This window comes from Myiozetetes cayanensis, unplaced genomic scaffold, assembly GCF_022539395.1.
Source record: "Myiozetetes cayanensis isolate MyiCay16 unplaced genomic scaffold, myiCay2020 scf2-11, whole genome shotgun sequence".
In the NCBI taxonomy this organism is placed as follows: domain Eukaryota; kingdom Metazoa; phylum Chordata; class Aves; order Passeriformes; family Tyrannidae; genus Myiozetetes; species Myiozetetes cayanensis.
The window spans coordinates 23,058,197-23,082,392 of record NW_026087411.1 but is presented as its reverse complement, the minus strand read 5'-3'; the positions used below and the strand labels follow the sequence as shown (position 1 = coordinate 23,082,392).

The 24,196-nt window shown below is 41.8% G+C and overlaps 1 protein-coding gene across 7 annotated transcripts in view; it reads left to right on the top strand.

Moving 5' to 3' along the window:
* TRERF1 (transcriptional regulating factor 1) overlaps window positions 1-22,627 on the top strand; it is a 100,040-nt gene extending 77,413 nt beyond the window's left edge. For 4 of the 7 annotated variants that reach the window (XM_050315684.1, XM_050315686.1, XM_050315685.1 and 1 more), the window contains exons 4-17: window positions 1,800-3,437; window positions 4,045-4,094; window positions 4,834-4,984; window positions 5,889-6,137; window positions 9,516-9,885; window positions 10,427-10,487; window positions 11,255-11,394; window positions 12,110-12,213; window positions 13,415-13,490; window positions 18,658-18,746; window positions 19,561-19,674; window positions 20,373-20,561; window positions 21,063-21,271; window positions 21,921-22,627. In XM_050315684.1, coding sequence (XP_050171641.1) covers window positions 2,067-3,437; window positions 4,045-4,094; window positions 4,834-4,984; window positions 5,889-6,137; window positions 9,516-9,885; window positions 10,427-10,487; window positions 11,255-11,394; window positions 12,110-12,213; window positions 13,415-13,490; window positions 18,658-18,746; window positions 19,561-19,674; window positions 20,373-20,561; window positions 21,063-21,271; window positions 21,921-22,242 — 3,495 coding nt within the window. In that variant the 5' untranslated portion in view covers window positions 1,800-2,066 and the 3' untranslated portion in view covers window positions 22,243-22,627. The remainder of the gene's footprint in view (window positions 1-1,799; window positions 3,438-4,044; window positions 4,095-4,833; window positions 4,985-5,888; window positions 6,138-9,515; window positions 9,886-10,426; window positions 10,488-11,254; window positions 11,395-12,109; window positions 12,214-13,414; window positions 13,491-18,657; window positions 18,747-19,560; window positions 19,675-20,372; window positions 20,562-21,062; window positions 21,272-21,920) is intronic. The other 3 variants (XM_050315688.1, XM_050315690.1, XM_050315689.1) reach the window with 3 other exon arrangements.
* The last annotated feature ends 1,569 nt before the right edge of the window (window positions 22,628-24,196 follow it).

Genomic DNA, 24,196 nt, shown 5'->3' with positions numbered 1-24,196 from the left:
AATGTTACTTTGAGTTACAGTTTATACAGTAAAAATTATAAAAGGTTGCATGTGAAAGGGTAGAACAGAAGCTGGGAGTTCAGCACTCCCAGTGTAAGGTGAGTGAAATGATTCCCATTGATTGGTTTGGTCTTAGCATATATACTACAGGCCATTTAGCCTCACCTCTATCCCTGGACAGATGATGAAACAGCTTATCCTGGCTGTTACCTCTAAGGATGTTTAGGAAAAGATGATGATGATGATTATTCTTCTTATTATTAATAGTCAGCATGGATTCACCAAGGGGAAATACCACATGACCAATCTGATAGCCTCCTGTGATGGAATGTCTGGCTGTGGATGGATGAGGGAAGAGCAGTGGATGTTGCCTACCCAGACTTCAGCAAGGCATTTGGCACTGTCTCTCATAACATCCTCATAGGCAAGCTCAGGAAGTGTGGGTTAGATGAGTGGACAGTGGGGTAGATTGAGAACTGGCTGAATGGCCAATCCCAGAGCTGTGATCAGTGATGCAGTCTGGTTGGAGGCCTATTCCTAATGGTGTTCACTGGGGCTCAGTACTGGGTCCAGTCTTGTTCAGCTTACTCATCAGTGACCTGGATGAAGGGACAGAACGTACTCTCAACATGATGATACAAAACTGGGAGGAGTGTCTGATATGCCAGAAGCCTGTGCTGCCATTCAGCCAGACCTGGACAGGCTGGAGAATTGGGTGGAGAGGACATTAATGAAGTTCAGTGACGGCAAGTGTAGGGTCCTGCACCTGGGGAGGAATAATCCTATGTATTGGTACCAGGTGGGGGCCAGCCTGATGGAAAGCAACTCTGTGGAGAAGGACCTCAGAGTCCTGGTGGGCAGCAAGCTGTCCCTGAGCCAACAGTGTGCCCCTGTGGACAAGAAGGCCAATGGTATCCTGGGGGGTATTAGGAAAAGCACTGACAGCAGGTTGAGGGGGGTGATTCTGTCCCTCTGCTCAGCCCTACCAAGGTCTCAAATGAAGTGCTGTGTCCAGATCTGGGCTCTTCAGTTCAGAAAAGACAACTGCTGGAGAGGGTTCAGCAGAGGGCTATGAAGATGATTAGGGACTGGAGCATCTCTTATGAGGAGAGGCTGTTTAGCTCCAGTCTGCTTAGCCTGGAGAAAACAGAGAGGGGATATTATCAATGTATGCAAATATCTTAAGCGCAGGTATCAAGGGGATGGAACCAGACTCTTTTCAGTGGTGGCCAGCGACAACAAGGGACAGAGGGCACAAATGGCAACACCAGAAGTTCCATCTTAGTGTGATACATCCATCTTTACTTGGAGGGTGTCCGAGCACTGGAAGGGGCTGCACAGAGAGGTTGTGGAGTCTCCTCCTCTGGAGATATGCACAGGTGAACCTGCTTCAGCAGGGCATTGAACCAGTGATCTACAGAGGTCTCTTCCAACCCCAGCCATTCTGTGAGTCTGTGACTTGGTTTGATAGTCAACTGTCTGACTAAAATTAGTCATGAGAGTGCAGGATGTGGCCAGCTTAAAATGCTTGAATGTTCAGATACTTTAGGGGAAAAGACAGTTTTGAAGAATAAGCTTTTATTGGTTTGGCAGAATGATTTTATCGGAGCACTAGGGAAGAGGCCAGATAATGGGATGAGATGAAGAAATCTTAACTGCTCTGAAACAGCCCAGCTGTTACAATTTTGCATCTGATTAAGGATTTCAAACTAGAAGATTTTAGAGTTTCCTCTGAGGCAATAACAATAACAGTTTATGCAGAGATCCAGCATTTACCTTGTCTTTCACTTACTCCACAGGTGCTTGGTACACTGAACTTACTGATCTGTGTAGGATTTGTGCTGTGGTCCATTTATTGAAGATGTGAAGCAACGTCGAGTCTGAGATTGGAATTACTGACAGACTGGAGGAGATTTTAGTCCTTGTGATGCACATGGACATGCTGAATTATAAGTAATTCTAGCTTGTTCTCCCCTCCCCTCCCTTCCCCTCACTCAGCTATCTCAGGGTTCATAGAGATTTCAATGGTTTGCGTGCCTGTAAGTTTGGAACAGAAGTGACCAAAAATGGGGGACCAGCAATTGTATAAAACCAACCATACTGCCAACAACAATGAGAACTTGTACTACGAACAACACCAAATGAACTCCCTTTCCTCTCTAAATCATAGCTATGGGACGTCTGTTATGGATGCTCCCCAGGCATCCCCCCTCTCCCCTCAGTTTCCCCAAGATTCAAGGGACAGTATAGCTTTGCCTGTAGGTTCAAAAAGCCTTGGTTCAATGCATACATCTAGACAAACCAGCTGGACACATTCTGGCTCAGGAAACCATGTCCCAGCAAGGAACAGTTTGAATAATCAAAGCGCAGTGTGGAGCCCCCTCGGGCAGGGGGACTCCCATGATGGATACCAATACTCTTACTCTCAACCCAGTGAAAACCGGTCGCAAAAAATTACCAGTGGGGTCCTGCATAAATTGGACTCCTTTACACAAGTATTTGCTAACCAAAATCTAAGAATTCAAGTCAACAACATGGCTCAGGTTTTGCACACCGAGTCTCCGATGGTGGATAATTCTGGTGACAGTGCGCTCAGGCAGCTGCTGTCCCAGAAGCCAGCAGTTGAGCAACAGCCTGTAACTTCCACTGTACAAAGATATCAACCAGTGCCACAGCAAACACAACAGAATTTTGCAAGCACACAGCAAAAGCAACAAATGCAAGTCATGCAGCATCAACAGTTGTACTACGACTACCAGCAGCACTTATCACAAATGCAGATGCATTCTGCGTTCCAGCAGGGACAGACGCACGTTCCGCAGATGCAGTCCCAGCAGCTCTTACCGCAGCAGATGCAGCACCTGCAGCAGCCTCAGTACTACGCTCAGCCACAGCAGGGGCACCAGCGGCTCTCGATGCAGGAGATGCAGCAGCAGCAGCCAGCTCGGCAGCAGCGGCAGTGTCCAGTGCAGATCGCTCAGTATTACCAAACACAACCTGTCATGCAGCAGTTACAGCAACAGCAGCAGCAGATGCAATTGCCACTTCCTCCGTATCACAGGGAACCCGATCCAAAGACTATGCATGAACCACACCAGTACTCTCAGGATCCCAGTCATCCTGTACAGCTTATCCAGTTGGGAGCAGTGCCTCAGTATTGCTTCCAAGATCCCCATGAACAGTACAGGCACTTGTACCCACAGAGTTTACTGCAGCAGCAGCAAGATCAGCAGAAGCAATACCAGAGCAAGAGCAGAGTGCCATCTCTGAACTCCCATGTTGGCCTCACTCCACCAGAGACCACAGAGGATCCTGCACGGCAGGAGGTAAATTCTGTAGGTAATGCCATCCCTCATCGAACACTTTTGCCACCCTCGGGAGTTCATCTGAACAACAAAAGCTCTCAGCAAGACTCTCCCACTGCCACATGGCCTCAGGTAAGTAGTATTTTAGATCCATGCTCAGCCAAACTTGTTTGCAGAAGAGTAGCAAGGTGTGGAAATTAAACTCTCTTCAGGAGAGTCAGAAGGTTAGGATGTGAGTGGTGGGCATCTCTGGGATGTTTTGGGGAATTGCATTAACAAGCTTCTGTCTATATCTCTGGGTTGGCTTTGGGCCAGGCTGGCAGCAGCACAGAACTACTGCTGTGGCGCTGCTGCCTTCCTTCTGAGAGGCTTTGGGAAGGTCTGCCTTGGTTTCTGGGGAGGAGGGACCCAGTGACAACGAAGCATTCTTGCTGATTTTTTCAACACCTGCAAGCTCAGTTGTTCAGGAGCACTTAGTCAGCTACTTGTTTCCTAAAGTAGTGCTTCTGGGTCAGAACAAAGGCTTCAAACAACAGGTGAATGGAAGAAAACTTGAACTAGCTATGCTCACAGGGGCACTGATTTGATGTCAGGCTGTCAGTTCAGAGGCTTTTAATATCAGTAAAATCATACACAAAATGCAAACTTTATGCTGTAAGGGTCTTCATTTACGCATTAATATTTCCTGAAAAATTATTTTCTCCTTTTTCCCTTCTTTTCCTTTCTCCTCGTTTGATAGCAGGTGCATCTGTCAGAAGGCAGACTGCAGCAGCTGTCCCCAGAACAAAGGTATTTTTAAGATTTTTTTGTGTCTTTTTAATTTAAATATGAGAAATGCAAAGTTCTGCAGTTTAGAGGGAAAAGAATGCAGTCTGGGTAGGTAATATTTGTTGCTCTTCTAGAAACATCTTTAGTTTTGTGGTTTGTGACTTTAAGTTTGTGTGATTTCCAGCATTCCCCCTCCACAATAAAATCAAATAAATGCTTTGTCTTTAAAAAAAAAAAAAGGGGTGGGTGGGAAGGGAACCAAATTAAAACCAAAAGCAGGGGAGCAGTTCACTCTGTGTTGCATTTATAAATGAAAGAATGGTGTGTGGTTAGGATTTGTAACTTTTGGCAGCAGAGATCCTCTTTTTTCTTAAGGTCTCACCTCTGAAGGTTGAGGTTGACAATAAGTTAGAGGCATTACATCCAAGTACTTGTTAATTGGTGTCATGAGGGGGGAAATGTAGGCCTATCATGATACATCTCATGGGTTCTCAGACTTTTCTGTATTGAGACCCCACATTTTGATGAGCATGTCCTACTCAAAACTTCCCTTCTCCCCATCTTGGGAGCAGCTCATCTAGGTTATTTGCCACGTATTCCACAGCAGTCACCACATGCTTAACTATGACTTCATAACCATCTAGCTGTAAAATTTTACTAAGTTCCTTGACTAAAAAAGCTTCCTCTGCAACAAAGGAAACATGCCAAACTAATTTTTTCTCTTCTGCTCCATGCTTGAAAAAAATGAAAACAAATATAGTGGCCAGAACAGAGAAACATTTCCTGAGAGAGCTGATGTGAAGAACAAGCTAATGTGTTCAATATGCTTGAAGGAGTTTAAGAGTTTGCCTGCTCTAAATGGTCACATGAGGTCACACGGAGGAGTAAGAGCATCTCCTAACTTCAAACAGGTATCATTCCATTTTACGTCAGTATTTGGCGCTCTCCTTTTGTGTTTGCTTGCTTTGCCATGCTTTGCTTTGCTGTCAAAACTTGTTCTTCTCAGCGCTGTTTTGTTATGTCATACCCCGTGTAAGTAGAAATGCACATAATTCTGTTAGTTTGTAGGCCAGAAGTCTTGTTTTAAACTCAGAGGCAGTGGTGGGGGACAGATCAGTGTTTGTCCTTCTCTGTTTCTCAGCACATTACAGAAACACCCTACAAAGTCATGTCAGGAGTGTATAATTTTTTTCCCCCTCATGTTTGTTTATTATATTAGAAATACCAGGAACATCAAGTCTTCCTTATTTTTATTTGAACTACTTGGATGACTAAGGGATATTTATTGGAAGCCTTCCCAGGCTTTAACTGAAGGAGCAGAATTTTTGAATCTTTGACAGCTTTTTTCCAAAGTGTTTTAGTTCTGTGGGTATCAACAAATGCCAAACCAAAAATGTGTTTGAGTTATTCCGCATAAAAATAATTTGCCCTGTCAGTTAGTCGTTCTCTATCCTGATACTTTAGAAATTCTGTCCTAACAAGGAACACCATAGGAAGGCAAAAATCTACCAAAGTTACACAGTTTGTGTCTTTGCTTTTAGGTGGGTAATGGAGAATTCTGTGTTTGTAGTGATAAAAAGAGATGTGTTTATCTGCCCTCCTGCAAGTTACCTTGTAAAGATGTTTCAGGTGATTATTTGTCACCAAAGCTGTCAACTTCGTTGAAGGCAAATAAAGAGTCCCAAGAAGGAATGCTGGTGTGTGTTTTGTAACCCTGGCCACTTCTTTCCAGCCACGGTGCATACATTGGGTAGTGTATCAATCCAGAAGCAGCACTCCCTCACTCGGGCTGAAAGCCTTTAATTGTCTGTACAGGATGAAGGAGAGAAACCACCACAGCAGCCGCTGCCTAAAGAGGTGGAAAGCCTCGCACCCATCGTCATGCCAGTGTCTGTCCCTGTAAAGCTTCTGTCACCTGAGCCCAGCACGCAGCCCTCTGCCAGCGCTGCCACAGTCACAGACAAGCCTGCCAACTCTGTGTCAGATGACGAGATGCCCGTTCTCGTGAAGATGACTTACTCTCCACCATGCAGTCCAAAAGTGGCCAACCCCTGCTCATCCTCTGTGAGTGCTGTGTTTCTTGCCACTAACTGTCCTGTGCTTGTTAAATCCCTTTGCTTGTAGTGCTGCTATTTTCTAAAACATACATGTTTTAAAATATTTTCTGGAATCTTTATGATTCCTAATGAACAAAAAAAAGTCTTGTAGCATCACGGCATTTCTTCCTCCGTCATTTGGAAATACTTATTTTCCCTTTGCTGAGGAATCGAGATCTCAGTTGAAAATAAGTAATTCGATTTTATCCCACTAGAACAAAGGGATTTACTATCTTTTTTACTGGTTTTGTTTTTTCCTTTTCAGACTGCTTCATTGTTATGTTATTGCTTAAATTCAGCAGTTTTATTTCCTCCTGTTCTCTAAAGTCAGATATGTGTGCTGCTCATTTCAGCTGAAGATAGTGCAGTGCTTAAGAGTGGGTGCTCTAAGCCAATATGAAGCTTGTGGACTTGGAGTTTTGCAGTGAAGTAGTTTTTCCCTTTCTCTCTGCATGCATCAGCTCTAAGGGTTAATCACTGGGAGTTCTGATACAGAAAAAATAGCTATGCTTAGTGCTTATATTTCGCTCATAAAACTGAAATTGTCAGGCAGCTCAAGGAATTGATGGGTACTTGAATGAGATGTGAAAATGCTCTTTATTGTTTTCCTGAAAGAGTCCTGGAGAAAGCAGTATTTATTTCATGTTCCAGTGTAGGAATAGATTCTGCTTGTTCCTTCAAATCCATGTTGGCAGACATGATATAAGGGATTATTGGAGAGTATAAGTACTGTATGGTATTATCTGTACCATACAGAGAAATACTCGTGTGATATTTTTTCTTTTCCTGCTCCATACGAGGCTGATGACCAAACAAGGGGACAGCATATACCATCATAGGTGACTCCTTAAAATACTTATTTTTATTTATCACTCCCCCACAACCTTTCACTCAGACATTCACACTACTTTTAAATGTATATAAAATCTTTTCTCTCTTCCTTTCAGACAGAGGTTTTAAACACAAACTTCTACTTCACTGGGAAAGCCAGCATTTCACAATACTTAGTAACTCAGCAGTACAATTTTTCATTTCTATTTCTGGTTCCTCTAAAGAATAGGGACAGTTTTTTCTGAATCCTTGAGCTCTGAGTGGGAGATCTTCTCTAGAGACAGCAGAGTAGGTGGCTTGGGCTTGTGTATTTCTGCAGTGTATGTAAAGTGACTGTGATTAAATCTGCCAGTGTTTGGCTAAATGCGCATTCATTCCCTCAAAATGATCCTTGTGATCTTTGTTATTGCCCAAGCAAACGAAACTCATGCAGTTTCCTCTCTGGACCCTATCTTTTATATAAGTAGTAGCATTGGAAACATTGAAAGATCAAAAGATCAAAAGTTTCCCTCTTCTTCTGTAAAAAGATTTTGTGCCATTGGAGAGGGGTTTTTTTTCTAATAGCAAAGAACTGAAGCTGTCTTGCATTTATTTATACTGTGCTTTGAACTGTCCAAAAAAGCTCCCACAAAGTTCATGGAGTCAATAAAATCAAACAGCAGAAAGGAACTAAATATTCAGCAAGGCTATAGGATGGTGAGCTGAAACTAGCAGTGAATGGGGGTCCACCAAGATCTACCCAGAGTGGATCTATCAAGGTGTTGGCAGCAGGACCCACAAGGATGCATTCTGTCTTGGATAATACGAAGCAGTTCCTCGAGCTTCAGAAAAGTATCGGGGTGATTCTTAATCAAGAGCCCGTGGACGCCACTGTCTCCTTCACTGTTCAGTGTGATCTTTTCTGAAAGCAGTGGTGGCATAGCCCCACTGAGGTTAAGGTATACTGTAGGTGAAGCAGTGGAGGCAATGGAGGTGTTTAAGACTTCTAAGATGATGTCTTGGTTGGCTGGTTTGATTTACCCTAGTGAGAAAGGAGTACCAAATGAGCCCTGAATCAAAGACTTGGATTTGGCTCTCTGGGTCTCTTTATTAGGTTTTGGGTTGTTTGGATTTTTTCCCCTTTTCTCTTTTTGAACACTAAATATTCACCATCTTGATGGACTATATCTCTCCTTGCAGGTAACTTTCACTGTCTGTTATCAAAAAAATTCTCTGTAAAGCTGCATTTTCTTCCATGCAAAAGCAAAACTCTTCCAAAACTTAATTTTTTACATTTACAATTACAGAGAAAAAATGTCAACAGCTGTTGGAGAGGATACAGCCATGATCTAACAGAGAGGACAGGACCTCTGTAATCAAAAACATTTCCTCAAGCTGGAACTTATTAACATAAGGGATAAAGGGTGACAGTGCTAATGCTTGTATAACATGATTTTTATTGGGTGAATGTGATTCAGAAGAACCACCCATGGTGTAAAGATGTATGTCGTTAAAACATACATTGTAGTAATTTGCTTCATGCAGTAGTCGAATTTACCAGATGATGCAGACATTCTGGAGTAACCCCATCAGTCAAAAATTTTCTTCTGCTTCCCAGATTTATCCTAAAGATGACTTAGAGTCTGAACACCTAAAAGCGATACATTTAATTCTGTGTTCATCTACCATGTTCTTAGAGCTGAGAACCTCTTTCTTCCCACCTCACCCCCACCCCACAGAAATCCAGATTTCAGGTTTGCACAAATTCTGTGCCTTCTGCTTCTGTGTACTGTAAATGTTATTAAATGATTTTTAACATTCAAATTCTAGAAGTCCGGGCATGTTACAGTGTGTGAATTTCCCAAATGGTCATCTCCTACCCTTTTTTTTCTCCAAGGAAAAAGGAGAGAGTTAAGTTCAAGATTTGTTGCAGCTGGACTGTAATCAAGCCGATGGGAATGTAGTGATAAGAGGCAAAGAATTTGAATTTATTACATTTTTCTTCCTTTCCTGCTGCTGAGTACTGCAGTAATTTCACTGAGCTCATGTGTCCTTCCTGGTCAAACTAAATGCATGCATTGAAAAAGCTCTCATATAAAGTTTCTAATAAACTGTGACTCACATGAGGTATCTCCCAACAGCCTGTGTGTGTGCTCAGTGCAAATAGAAGTGCCCAGGGTGCCTGGGTGGAGTTGAAGAAGGGTGTGGGAGACTTGTGGTCTGGGAGAGACGTTCCCAGCACTTTCAAAAGCTGGCAGCAGCCTCTCTATGTCTGTCACTGTGGCTCAGCCCTGCCTTGACCCAGAGGGCTCTCTGACGGAGGTGAAGGTTAATTTGTCCTGGTTTTTCTCACTCCCCTGAGGTTTCTGTATAGATATCTACAGATACTGTACTGGCAAGGGTTATTATGGTGGTGCCTGAATAACTGCGTGCTGGTTACAGCTCTTCCGTGGCCATTGCCCAGATCTGTAGGGGATTGTGTGCAAACCACATTTAAGCATGCCTAAATACTAAGGTTTTACATGTTTTCATTTAGGAAACTAGCAAAAAACCTCATCCAAGTGCTGTAAAATTGGAAGAAAACTTCAAACCATTGCAGGATAAGAAGAAGTATCGGCACAGACCGGAACCTCTCTTCATACCTCCTCCTTCTTTCAACCTCAGCATGTCCCACTCCGGTGCCACTCTGTACCAGAGTCAGCTTCGCTCTCCCCGTGTTCTGGGAGATCATCTGCTAGACCGGACACATGAGCTCCCCCCCTACACTCCGCCACCGATGCTTAGTCCAGTTCGGCAAGGGTCTGGTCTCTTCAGCAGTGTTATCACTTCATCTCATAGCACCTCACATACTCAGCTGCCACTTACTCCACTGACACCTACTCCGCGGGTGCTCCTGTGTCGATCTAGTAAGTATTACATTTACAGAGCGGCAGTACAAAGGAAATGCCACTGTCCTGTCTTCCTTTGTTACCACATGGATGATTTTTATGTGTGCTCACAAGCATGGCCACTTCTGCTAAATCACAGGAAAAGTCCAGTTTTGCCAGAGGCACTGTTGAGGCATAAAATGAGTAGAGGAGCCTAATCAGTGAGTAAGGCTGTGATCTTTCCGTGTGGTCTGCCTCGAGAAAGGACCACCATGCGTCTCATTACATCTGGGCCTTCTGAAGTGGAGGAAAAGACTTGGTTTGAGGCATGGGGTTTACCTTAAGTATTTATTCAGTGCTTCACAAGAAAAGGTGTCTAATCAGCCATGATCAGGGCAGTAGAAACCTCTGCAAGTTTGGACATTTCTGTTACCTAGAACAATTTAGACAGTTTCTGTCTAAATATCACTAAAGGGTCATTTTTGCATCATAAACTGGAGTAATGTTAATAGGGAGGTGTCAGTGCAGCCCTGGAGGTGGTGCATCTACAGCAATACTCAAACTCCAATCTCTGTTTCAGATAGTATTGATGGAAGTGTCATTCCAGTGACGCCTGGGCATGGAGAACAGACTGTTGAACCGTAAGAAAAACAATATTTTTTGTCACTGCTCTTATAGACTATCTCCAACCTAAAGGACGTGGCCTGAAGTGTTTTGAGCTGGGCAGGTAGTGTTCAACTGCCTGAAATCAGTGTTGGGCTGGAGGCATTGAAGTTTTCTGTGGATAGTGGCTGAGGACATTTGGAGTGAAGTGGCTGTGGGAGAATTAGGTGTCATGGCTCAAAAATGCTAGGAGAGGCTTGGTGGCAGCCATTGTAAATGAAACAACAGTGATGGCTGGGAAGAGGGCTGTGAGGAAAATGTGCTGATCCAGTACTCTGAGTTTTTAACATGTATTTTTGTATCTATGGTGGAACTTTAGAGAGGTGTTACATGGTAGGTTCCCCAGGCAAACTGCAAACAGGATTGTCCCTCAGTAGTAATGGCTCTTTCTGCTCTCTGCTGAAGAGTACCATTCTCTATGGAACAGAACGTTGCTGTTTCTGACATCTAGCCTCTTTGCTAATCATGCATATAAGATAGCTTGGGTTGTCCCTAAGGTATGATGTCTCAGTATAGTTTAAATTGCATATTGAAATTTTTGTTTTCCCCCAAGAGATCAGTTCTCTCTGGTATTCAAAATACTTACTCCACTGGGAGTAAAGCATTGTGTAAAGCAATCTGACACAATTTCCTGCCACTTGAGTGCAATAAAAGTTTTGTTGGAAATAAAGTGAACACCAGTGTGAATTCTGTTTTTTCTGCACCTCGTGTGGTTGAATATTTATGTATTTATTCATCTTTACAGGCGAATCAATATCGGGTCCAGGTTCCAGGCTGATATTCCTGAGCTGCAGGACAGATTGCTAATGGAGAAAGACGTGCACAAGGCTACTTTGGTCTGGAAACCGTGGCCAGAACTGGAGAACAAAGTCTTCCAACAAAGAGGTATGATAATTTGCCGGTTTAGAAGTTCCTATGTCAGCCTGTGCCTGTTGAAGAAATACACATCGATTTCTCATATGTGATTGTACAAAACGTTCAGGAGGATATTAATTACTGAGAATGCAGAGGAAGAGACCAGAACTACATGTTACAGCTTCAGAGTAATAGCGTTATACAGTGGCATTTAAAGTGAAGTCTGAATGAACTGCTTTCTGGCAGCCAAGGGGGAAAGATCATTGCTGGAAAGTTGGGTACTGAACTGCCTGGTAAGGGCAGAGGTCACAGATCAGAGGCAGCTGATGGCCCCTGGGCCTGTCCTGTGACCATAGTTGAGAGGAAATGTGACAGGGTTGGTGGATTCTACCTGTCCTGAACAGTTTTTTCTTGCTTCCAGCACAGTTAATTTCTGTTTCTCTGCCCTGGCTGGAGCCTTGTTGGCACAGCAACATCACTGGCATGTGCAAGTCAGTGTGTCACAGGCAGATCTCTGGCTCTGTAGTAGTTTGTCCCATCCCAAGGATGCGCTCTGCAAATCGCATTACATCCTCTCCTCAGTGATTTATCCTAAAACAAGATGAGATGCTGGGGAGAGAGAGTATGGAAGAAGCTGCTGCCCTGAACTGCGTTGTCTTTGAATGGCATAACAGAATCTTTGGCTCTGGATGTTTGACTGATAGGCTACTGTATCAGCAGTAAAATGTTGACTTATTTCTGACAGTGGAAGACCTTTTAAATATGAGCTGTTCCAGTGTGTTACCTGGTGGAGGAACTAACTCAGAATACGCTTTGCACTCTCTCTTTGAAGCGAAAGGAGATATTATGGTAAGATAAGAAGCTGAAAGGGGAGATATGATCCTCTTCTGCAGATAAATTAGCATGCTTTATTAAATGGATTTAGATATGGTTGTATAAAAAAAGATTTCTGATTGATTTGCAGTGATGCTTTAAACATCCTGTAACATTTTTGGGGAATGACTTTTCACTTTATTCTCTAATAAATTTAAATTTCAAAGCAGTGCCTCTCTGAAGGCTTACTGTATATTTCATATAGATAAGATTACTTAGTTTATAGCCTTGGAGCTTTGAATGCCTCCCAGCGCTTGTTCCAGCCCTGATATTTCACAGGCTTTATACTTGGTCACAGAGAGCTTAGTCCTCCTCTAGCCCTTATAAAAACCCTTTTTTGTAGCAGCAGTCACATCTACTTATTTGTTCAGAACTGTGAGGTAATTGCACACAGTTCTTATATAAATAATGCATTTCAAATATTTGCATTAGTTTAGTGATGGGAATGTTATTAACTAGGGCAAAACATCCATTTTGCCCAATGTTGAGAAAGACAAGGCCCTTGCACCGATTCCTGGAAAGCCAATTTAAAACAAAATGCAGCAGAACACAGGGCTGGAATGATCTCACAGTATTGTCTAATACAGTGAGTTTTAGCTTGTGTCCCAGTTTCCTTAGGCTCTGTTAGCTGTATCTGAGCGGTCTGAGTCAGGTGACTGAACTTACTGTCAGGATATGGAATTTGCTTTACAGGGAGTTTGAATTGTCAGGGGAAAAATTTTAGAGATCCACAAATCATCTGTTTTTCTGCTCTGAAGGAGGATTGGCTATACTTGCTGTCATTCCTGATGGATGTTGACCTAAACAGGTATTCTAAAAGACTTCATGCTATATTAATGCTGTCAAACCAGCCATTAAATATTAGTGTCAATTAACATTATCAAGTCAAACACAATAAACTATTTGTATGTGGCACGTAGAAGACAGGGAGGAGCTGGAAGTTGGTAAGCAGTAGCCAGTTTTCTGCTAATTAAGGCAGGGCAGGTGTGCATTAGGTGCTCTTTTGTGAGGTACAGTGTTAATGGGCCTTGAGTAATTTGATGTGATTTTGTATGACAGAAAAGAGAAAAGAGAGAAAATTAATTCGTATCCTCGTACAAAATAGTCTTCTAAATGCAGTTTTATGCAGCAGCTGATTGCATTTGCTAATTCTGTTTCTCCTTGCTTTTTCATTTAGGTTACTCTTGAAAAGCTGCTGTTGCTAAAGCCAGTGAGATTGAAGTGTCATCCTTTGGCAAATTACCACTACGCTGGTAGGTTTCCTTGTGATCTCTCTGTCTACTGGTATATAGAGTCCAAGCCTGGCACCCCAGGCTGGAGCATGGGATCACACTGCACTCTCTGCTGTCTGCTGCAGGGATGGCAGCATCTCATGGAGAGGTGATGTGGACAGTGTCGAGGGGCTTTTCCAGAGCCTTTTGTTACAAGTTTAGCAGTTTTTTACATGACTGAAAATACGCGGAAAATTTGCATCTGTGTTACTGTGTAAAATTCTATGGATTTAAAACTGCCTCAAGTGATTCTTTTTCTCTTAAACTGACATGTGATCTTGTTTTAAAACTGCTGCTATTTGTAATTTGTAATTTACTATCAGTAAGGTCTAAATTGTTTGGAATGTAAACATCTTCCATCATCTGCCTGCCTTCTCTGAGGTGATGGTGCACAATCAATGAATATGATAATCACGAGCATCCTTGCAAAGAGGCAGTGGTGTAACTCGTACTACTGTCTTAGTGCTGTTTACAGAGCCTCTCTTTGTGTGGGTCTAATCAAAATAAGTCCAGGTTGGTGACTTCTTTCACAGACATAGCAAGAGCTGCATTGGGGTGATGAAGCAGAAGTGCCCCCTGTGAAATACACGTGATGTTAAGCCATGCGACTTGAGTCATGTCACCTGAACACAGATGGCAAATGTCTCTCCTCTGTAGCCCTCTCTGTTACCCCCTAATGCTTTGAAGTGACTAACCATTGCTTAAACACAGAATAGGGTTTTACCTAAGACAGTAAAGACTTCTTCAGGGGAGACCTCATCACTCTCTACAACTTCCTGAAAGGAGGTTGTAGCCAGGTGGGGGTTGGTCTCTTCTCCCAGGCAACTGTCAGTAAGACAAGAGGGCATGGTCTTAAGTTCTGCCTGGGGAGGTTTAGGCTGAATATTAGGAAGAAATTGTTTACAGAGAGGGTAATCAGGCATTGGAATGGGCTGCCTGGGGAAGTGGTGGATTCTCTTTCTCTGGAGGTTTTGAAGATGAGACTGGATGTGGCACTGAGTGCCATAGTCTAGTAAACCTCAGTGGTAGTGTAGTGTATCAGGGGTTCAACTTGATGATCTCAGAGGTCTTTTCCAATCCGGCTGGTTCTATGATTCTATGATCTCCAGTTTAGGCTCAATGGGAAACAAACCTTCTGGTTTGTCTTCTGGTGGTCAGTCAATCACAGTGTCAAGTTCATATACTCATTTCCAGTTACAGTCATTGTGCGACATAATTATAGAAACAACCTACTTCCTGGCTGTAGCAGCCCACAGGAAAGGCTCTCAAGTAACAGGAGATCTTTTTTAAAGCAAATCCTTACCCCCTGTCCTGAGAACAAGAACAGGAACATGTCTGATGGCAGCTCATAATGATAATGAGTAAATGTGAACACCAGGTTTAGAGTTTTGTCTGAGAGAGATGCCCAGTGCCTTTGATAACAGCTCTGTTGCAGTCAAAAGGGTGGACATGTGGGTGGATGGAGAACATCAACCAGGAACTTTGACCAGGATGTCTTGACTGAAGAGATGATACTAAATCATACGTGTGAGTCAGTTCAGAGCATGAGAGCAGGAAGATGAGGAGATATCCCAGCAACCTCTTCCTCAGTGAACAATCTAATTAGCAAAGCAGATAAGAAATTTCTGCCTGTGTGGCACAGGAGCAACAGCCTTTACTGAAACAACTTCACAGTAGTTTCAGAAAGTGTTTTACTGGGATTCGGGGAGGAGCCAGGAGAGGCTTGATTTTTTAAATCTTTAACATGAGATGTTACTAATCCTTGTTAACTAGCACTGAAACCTGTGGACACCAGCATATCACCATTTCTTAAGCAGGAAAGAAAGTTCGATTGTACTTCCCACAGCATGAAACAAAATGTCACCAGTCTGGATTTAAGAACCATAAAATAACAAGACAGAGCATTACTTTCTAATGCTCTTGCATGTAATTGCAACTTATATGACAGCATCACTCAAGCACCATGCAGCAGCTCTTGAATAATAGTTTATTTGCCGGTAATCAGCCACTCGAGGCATTTGGGAATTTTCTCACAATCTAGTGCATGAATAGCTTTAATGTAACTTCAAGTGATATTTGTTTGGGTTGACTTACGTTTTCTGCTCCATACTCAGAAATCACAGATCTTGGGCCTACCACATTTAAAGGTGGAATATACTGAAACAGAGCATGGCACTGACTCATGAGAATTATTGATACCACAAACAGTAAATATCTGAACTCATCCCTAGTATTGCCCTCAAATGAGGGTACAAACAAATAGCTCACCTTGGGAACCTGTTGACTTGTGAGGAAAGCAAGCTGTAAAACTTGAGGATTTTCTGTTGTGTGCCCAGAGAGCTGGCTATGCTGACCCAGGGCTGCTTGGATGAACACCCTAATCTCTCCATCCTAACACTTGACCATCTGTCAGGATGGTGTTTTAGGGAAGAGAGAGAGAATGTGTTTCTAATCACCGTTGCAAACACTTGAATTGTTCTCATCTGAACAGTGGAATTTCTCAGGTCTGAAGCTCTGCAGTGAGAACTGCAGGAGAGATGGTCTCTGAAATAAGGCACTTCAAGCAGTCTGGAAGCTTTTTGTAGGTACTGCAGTAGGGTGTGGATCAGACCCAGCATATGCTGGATGTAGTGGATTTGAGCCACCTCTTAGCGGGGCTGCCTAGGTGTAGGTGTGGCCCCCTTGAAACCCACAAGTTGGGCCCAAAGGGTACAGATTAGTAGAAAATATTTATTGCCAATTAATCAGTGCAAAACCAATATGGCAAGTAACAGAAAATACAGAATAAATGTCTAAACATAAAGATCAGCTTAAAAATTTTATCTGTTTTCTGAAGCCCAAAATTCTTTTTTGCTGCATTGCAGATCTCTCTCTATGCATGTTCTTTATATCTCCCTCAAGCTAACAAGAGCAAAAGTGGTTTCCCAGCAACCAGAGTTAAAAACAGCTTTTCTTCTGTTTCTTTTCCTACACAGGATTTATTCTATTAATTAGGTTACTTCCAATTAACCTGCATAATCTTGTAAGGGTCTCTGCTAATACCACAGCTATTGGGGAAAGTTTGTAAGGCCCAAATCCTCCATAGGTGTCCAATAAAATTAGATCATGGAAGTGATTCTATGTTATTATTTTTATTGTGCTGTTTTTTTAGGAAGGTGGGGTAGAGGCAGGAGAGCAGCATCACTACAAAAAATTAAAATCCTCCTTTGGTGGTGTTACCCTTTCTAAAATTACGTTTTGGCATAATAGAGTAGCCCCCTGGACTGAATCAGTGCATTTACCCCTGCCCGAAGGGAGGGTAAATGCAAACGACTGACGAGTTGTGTAAGAAAGGAATGACACTGGTTCAGGGTGGGAAGGATGGAAAGGCAGTGTGTCAGCAGAAAGATCTTTGGATGATAATAGAATAAGTTAAACTTGTGGCTTGAAGCCAGTGCCTTTCTCTGATGCTTAAGAGAGCTTTAAGTGTAAATCTCTGTGGAAATAACTAATGCATGCTTATATCCAGTACTGAAAAAGCCTAAAGAAAACAGGCTGCAGAAAAGTTAATTTTGTAGTTTTCAGCATATAAAGGAGCAGTGAGATACCTGCTCTGAACTTTTAAGCTTGGGAACTGATGCTGAAAAGCAAAACATTTGTAGTTAATAAAATCTATATATTTTTAATAGATATAAGTAACCTGTAGAGTTCAATACCATGTGTGGTGTCAAGTCCAAGTTAATTGAAATCAGTGCAGAGGCAAACATTTCTATGGAGAATGGTAACGTTGACAGGAGTATTAGGGATTTTTAGTTATAGATGTTTCAGAAACTCTCAGGCTAAAGTAGAGTCTTCTCATAGTGTAAGTAATTTCAAAGGCATCCACATTATGGCTTCTTGCATATCCTTCCTTTAATATATGTAATGCTGCCCACTCTTAACAAACAGAACACCACTTTGATGCAGTAGAGCAATCCTGCATTCCTTCTGTTTAACTAATACTGAGGAAGCATAAATTCATTTCAATTTAAATGTGGATTTCACATTTTCATGGGCAGTTAGGCTGGTGGAGCAAACGCAGAATAACAATATTTAGAAATTTTATATACAGCTTCCATTAAATGATCAGGAAATACTTTTTGCGTATTGCACATTGCTACAATCTCTGCATACCGTCACACATGTTTTAGGTGTCTTACCTCAAGCCATGCAAGTGAAGAGTTGCAAAAGGATCTTGAAAGAGTTATTGTCTGGAGAACAAAACGATAGATGAACTTCTGTGTAGTCAAATGTAAAGTGGCATATATGGGAATAAGTAATACAAGTTTTACACAGGAAATTAGGAGTTCTCTGGTGATACTTCTCAAGTAGAATGACAGCGTGGGATTATAATCCTAGTTCTAAGAAAGTATCAGCTCTGTATTTTACAAAATCTAAAAAAAGGGTCAAACATTAAGAGAATAGAGAACAGGGTTCCACTGTAACAATTGGTGGGTTGCTCATATGTGGACTTCTGTGTGCCTTTCTGGTACTGTCATCTCTTTAAGGAATGTTTTAATACTGGAAAGGTTCAAAGAGGGTCACCAGTAATGATCAAAGGTTTGGGAGTGACAGAAAGAGCATGCAGTCTTGAATAGCATGGAGATGATGGTTGAGTTTGGGTTCATTTTATCCTCCTCCTGAAGACCAAAGAGTCATGCAGTGAAGCTACTGGGAGCCAGGAAACAAAGAAAGAGGAGATGGCTCTTTATGCAGATGGTCCACATATCTGTGAAACTCCTCAGCAAAGGATGTTTTGGGTGCAAGAATTTTAATCAGTTGAAAGGAAGAGTGGCTCAGCACTTAAAAGGGTAGTTACTAAATAAGCAAAAACTAGACTCAGGAAATCCCCTGCACCAAAAGTGGTCAGAGGTTAAGAAAAATTAGGGAGAGGAGTTGTGTTTGCTTGCCCTGATCTTACTGTTTCCTAGGCAACCGTCTGTGACTACTGCAGGAGACTGAATACTGGTTAGATGGACTGGAGGTCTGAGTCAGTACACCCATACTTGTATTTGGGTAGCAGCTATGAGTAGCATTTGCTTGAGGCTTCCCAGTTTTTGTTTCAGATGCTACATCAACATAAAGGTGGGGAGTTTTTACCATTTATAATGAATTAATTTTTTTTTTTAAGGTTCTGACAAATGGACACATCAAGAAAGGAGGCTGTTCAAAGAGGCATTGTCCACCTACAGCAAAGACTTCATATATGTACAGAAAATGGTAAGGTTATTTCTGTTCTGTCAATTGTTGAGGTTTTTTTTATAATTTTGCTGTGTTCTGTTCCTCTTTGTTTTCCCTCCAGTGTCAGACAAGCTTATTGCAGGCGTAGAGTCAGCAGGGGTTACAAGAGGGGTTTATTCATTGGACATACCTACACAATAAATACCTGTAAAAAACAGTTACAAATAAATAAAAACTGTTCCTTTTGTTATTACATGTAAAAGTTTCCCCACCTGAAGTCCAAATCATGGCATTCTGCGTGTGGGATAAGTATGGTTCTCCATTATCATCTTGGTGTTCTCTGGCAGTTTGTTACAAGGTACTCGAGTCCCTGGCATGGAGCCTGGTGCCAGAAAGGGTTGAAACCTGTAAATAGAGAGAGAACATGTTTGGGCTTAATTTTCATGTTCTGCCACGAAGCAGAAAAGGCAAGGTGTATACATTTCAGGGCACAGTACCCTCCTTCTTAGCTCCAATGTTGAAAAACATGTGGGTTTATGCAAATCAAATCTTAATTCCTAGATTTCTCAGTTGTATTGTACACTTGAGCTATAAAAGTATATTCTGAGTCATTTTCTGGCTGGAGTCTAGAGAATCCCAGAGAAATCTACTGAAGCTGAAAAAGTCAACACAAATTTCACTGAAAAAAACCCGCTGTTCTACGAGAGCATTCCTGTTATAGTTAAACTGCCTTTTTTTTTCCCTCCATTTTGAACATTTGAGTAATAAAGCCTGACTCTTGGAATATATTCAAATAGTGTTGAATGAAAGAAAAAATTGAGATTGGACTAATTCTATAATTACTCAACTACAGGTTAAGTCTAAGACAGTTGCACAATGTGTGGAATACTACTATACCTGGAAGAAAATCTTGCGTTTGGGACGGAAACACAGAACACGTTTAGAGAAAAAAAGAGACGAATGCCTGGTAAGTCTAAAAGAATATGAGAAAGTTTAATGCTGGATAATTTTTGTTTGTCCTGTTTTGAGGAGGAGGTTGAACTAGGTGACATAGGTATCTTCCAACCAAAATTATTTCATAATGCTAAATTATGTTCTGTATGGACATGGTGTGACTTCAGCTGCACCAAGATCTGTGTTCCTGGACTGTAATGAGTTAAAAGTGCATTATCTAACTGTAGTCCAGCAGTTAAACCTCTTTAAATTCTGCCTGTGCCCATGTCTGCTCCTAAAGGTTGCTCTAACGTTCTAGTACAAATACCACTTGAGATGTGTTGGTCTGTGAGTTGGGTTTGAGGTGAGTTTTTTTGTTTATTAAGTAACTTGGCTACAAGTACAGTGTACATTGTCCTTCTAATGGCAGGAGGGTACTGCACCCTGGCATCTGTATCTGCACCTGCACATCTGGCATCTTTGGAGCCACAGCTCCATAATACAGATGGAGGGTGTTTTGAGCACTGCAGAGAAGTTTCCTGTGCTATAGGTTATCCATTAAGTGGCGGTAGTTCCAGAAAGACCAGAAGTTCATTCAGGATGGGAAGAAATACTGAAACTGAGAAGCAAGCTTGATGAAAAAGCCTGCACTTCAGAACTCTGTATGTCCTACTATCCACTGCTGTCTTTGACGGTATTTCTAGTATTTCTTAAGTGCACTGTCTTTTTCAGACAAGTGGAGAAGAGGAAGTGTTAGAGGAAGATGAGGAGATTGAAGAAGACAGAAAGGAAGAAACGGAAATGCAGAAGTCTCCTGACCCACCAGCTATCCCTCTTGTTGGACCCATAGATCTGCCTGCTCTTCAGGGTCTTCCACTTTCTTCGTCCTCCTTCATCTGTAAAATGCCAAATTGTGGCGCTGTGAGTCTGTTTGGTATATTTAAGGGGGGGAGTGGGGGTGTGTGTAAACTAGTGAATTGTGATTTTTGAGAACATGGATTTAGACTATTCCTGGGCAGTGATATCTCCTGAATATCTCTCTATTACAAAGATATTACAAATATTTTGACTGCTTTAAATTCTTGACTTTCTTAATTCCCACCTCACCAAATAGAAGCAGTTTGATCTGTACAGAAAATTGAATCCCGAGATGATGCGTCAGTTAGAATTACTGTATGGTAACAGCTCTGATTATGTTACACAACTGAAATAATAGGATAGCTCACTGCTTTGTTTTCTTATGACTGAGTTTCTTTAGTGGGATCGTGCATATTAGATGTGTACAGTTGTTCTGTTGTGATACGCGTTCACCTTACTTTCTGCAGTTCCTGTTTCAGTATTGTCTTGTGATTTCTTGGGTTTTATATTTTTGTTGTTTTGTTCTTGTTTTTTTCTTCCCTCCACCCAACAACCCCCCGTCAGGTGTTCAGTTCCCGACAAGCGCTAAATGGCCATGCTCGCATTCATGGAGGTACGAATCAGGTGACGAAAACACAATGCACCATCCCAGGCACTAAGCAGAAATCTGGTACGCAGAGCGGATACTGCTCCATCAAGAGTTCACCTGCCCACAGCACAACAAGCGGTGAGACCGACCCAACAACAATTTTTCCTTGCAAGGAGTGTGGCAAGTAAGTGAATATGAGTGTCTGCAGTATTGCATCGCATTTGCCTGTTTAGATTCCAGATCAATAGTGCTGTGAACAAACTCTTTATTTCACTCTAATGGTCTCAAAAGAAGTTCTCCCCTCGGATGGGAGAACTTACCAAAACTCTCAAAGATGGGATTGCATGACATTTTGAATGTGATACCTCTGCAGTACTTACTCCTGTTTTCCTGAATCCATTTATCTGCTAGAATTTGTACATCTGACAGTCCAGCTTTCTGCTTCATCACAGACTTGGGTGTGACAGTGCGCAGCTTTTTCTGTTACTGTGCATTGTGCATCCCAATGTGATATTCCTTCACTTTTTCCATCCTTTTACAGCAAGATTGCTGTAAAACCAATACAGGGAGGATTAGGCTGTGCATGGATACTGAAGTAAGTGTGGGAGCTACAAACTACCTCTGGCAGAGTTAGAGCAGGCCATTTTGATACCATCAGGATGTATAAATCTGGTAGTTTGTCCCTGAAATTCACACCATGGCATTGCAGACTTCACTGACTTCTATTTCAGGACAAGGAAGCAAATGTACTGATAGGTTGTTGAGTCTTTTTTGGCTCACTTCATCAAAAGCAGTGCATTTTTATCTGATTTTTTTTTCCCTTTAAAATTTAGGGTATTTTTCAAAATCAAAAGCCGCAATGCTCACATGAAGACTCACAGACAACAAGAAGAACAGCAAAGGCAGAAGGCTCAGAAAGCTGCTGTGGCAGCAGAAATGGCAGCCACTATCGCAAGAACTACTGGGCCAGCTGGGCATAGTTTGATCCCCCTGGATCACATGGGTTTGGTTAAACATGTTGAAAATGTTGGTGACATTGATGACGATGTTGTTCCGGATCTGGGCGATGTCATGGAAGAGAACGAAGTCATGGATGCCGACCTTTTATTGGATGATGAAGATCCAGATCTACTGCAGGATGATGCTGAGTTGTAAATAAAGTTGTTTGATAGACAGCTACTGAGCACACCCTGAATGGATCAATCAGGAAACCTGGACTGCTTGTTTATTCCCCTCTGATTGTAAACTACCTGTTGAAAATGATAATTCTTTTATCCAGGTCTAGAAAAAAAAATCTGCTTTTTTCCCTTTTTTTTTATTAATTTGTGTTTTGGGGAAGAAATAAATAATTGGTACAAATATTCTTATAAGGTGTTTTTATCTGAGCTCTTCTTGATGATAAATTCCAAGGCCACTAATTACAGAAGTTTGTGGTTCTGCTGTCAGTTCCTTCCAGATGGTCCCAGTAGAATCTTTAACTCTTCCAAGTTTCATTTTACCCCAATTGCAAGAATAAACTTCACACACTTTTGATGAAACATTTTTTTTTGCCTATATTGGATCATTTCCAGCATCTTCTAGAGACTAAATGTCATCTCTCTTAAAGATATGATTACATTCTTTGTGCTGTCATTTTAAGGGAGACGGAGGGGGAAAAAATCTGATTTAACTGTGAAATAGTTGCAGGAGTGACTGCATCATCTGTAATTGCAGTACATTTTCAGTTCTGTCTTGTTTACAGTGGACATTTTAGACCTTCCATTTTAGAAAGGTTTTGATCTTCTGATTTTAAAATGACCTAATTCAAGGACTGAAGAAAGAAAAAATGATTGTACTGTGGTTCACATCATCTGATGGGAACACTGAATCAGGAACACTGCCTTGGTAATCAGATTGCACTGGAAATACTGTGCTGTGACAATAAATCACACTGTGGAATAGCCATGTCGATGGTTTTAGGGGAGTCTGTGCTTGAGCAATGCAGGGTTCTTGCCCATGGAACAGAGACTGATTGAGTATATGTCTTCAGCACATATTAGTTATTACTTCCAGGTATAAAATGTTAATCTTGTGCCACTTTCAGTCCTCATTACAACAAATTCAGATATTGTTTATGCAGTAAAACATACTGCAAAGGTGAGTTGATGTTGCTGTTTAATTACCATTTCTCCTCCCATAGGTTCAGATCTACCTGCTGGATGCCTGACACTGTTTATATAAATTTAGATTTGGTTCTCTGAATAAATAGGATATCAAAAGAATCATACCTTGCAGAATAAAAGAATTAAGGAAGAATTGGAGTTAGGTGGAGTGGACCTTTAATTACAGAGTATGAATGCTGATTGTAGAGCTTTCACAGGTAGCAGCACTGACTTTCTTGTGAATTTTGCACAGTAGAGGAGTATTGCTAACTTTATAAAATATTTTATAAGACTGATTTCAGATCTTCCATGTTTTAGGGTTGTTTGGGGTTTTTTTAGGGGTTGGGTTTTGTTTTATTGGGGTTTTTTTGCCACATTCCTAATACCTTTAGCAGAATCTGAGTAATGGTAGGTCTTACTTTCTACTGTCTCTCTTCCTTGTTTAACTATGCAAAATGAGGGCAAATTATGGCACTTTTATAAGAGTACTGGACCACACAAGTTCAAGAACAGTGGGACCTATTGACAGAGAGAGGTGCCTTCTCTGTCAGAGCCAAATATGTGAAGCCAAGTGACCTCAACTTTCTACTTAAGGTCAAATGCTTTGATGCTAAAGAAGAACCCTTTAGGAGAATGGAAATAACTTCCCAGTTTCTGGTTAATGAAGTTCCTGGTTTTGTACATGGTTTTTTTTTAGTGCTTTGGGGGTTGTTCCAGAGGTTCTTTGAGGTGGTTTTGACCAGTGGGTGAAATTTCACTCCCTCTACCACATAAGGGGTGACATTCTTGTTTTTTTGAGTTTCAGGAGATTAGGCAGCTTTTCTTTCTTTCTCGAACTGCCAGTCAGACACTCCCCAGCAGTTCTGTGCTGTGACACGTTACTTTTACAGGGACCATATGCAGCCCAGGCTCAGCACGCTGGGTGCGCAGCTGTGTGCCACCAGCTACATCCACTGACAAGAAATCTC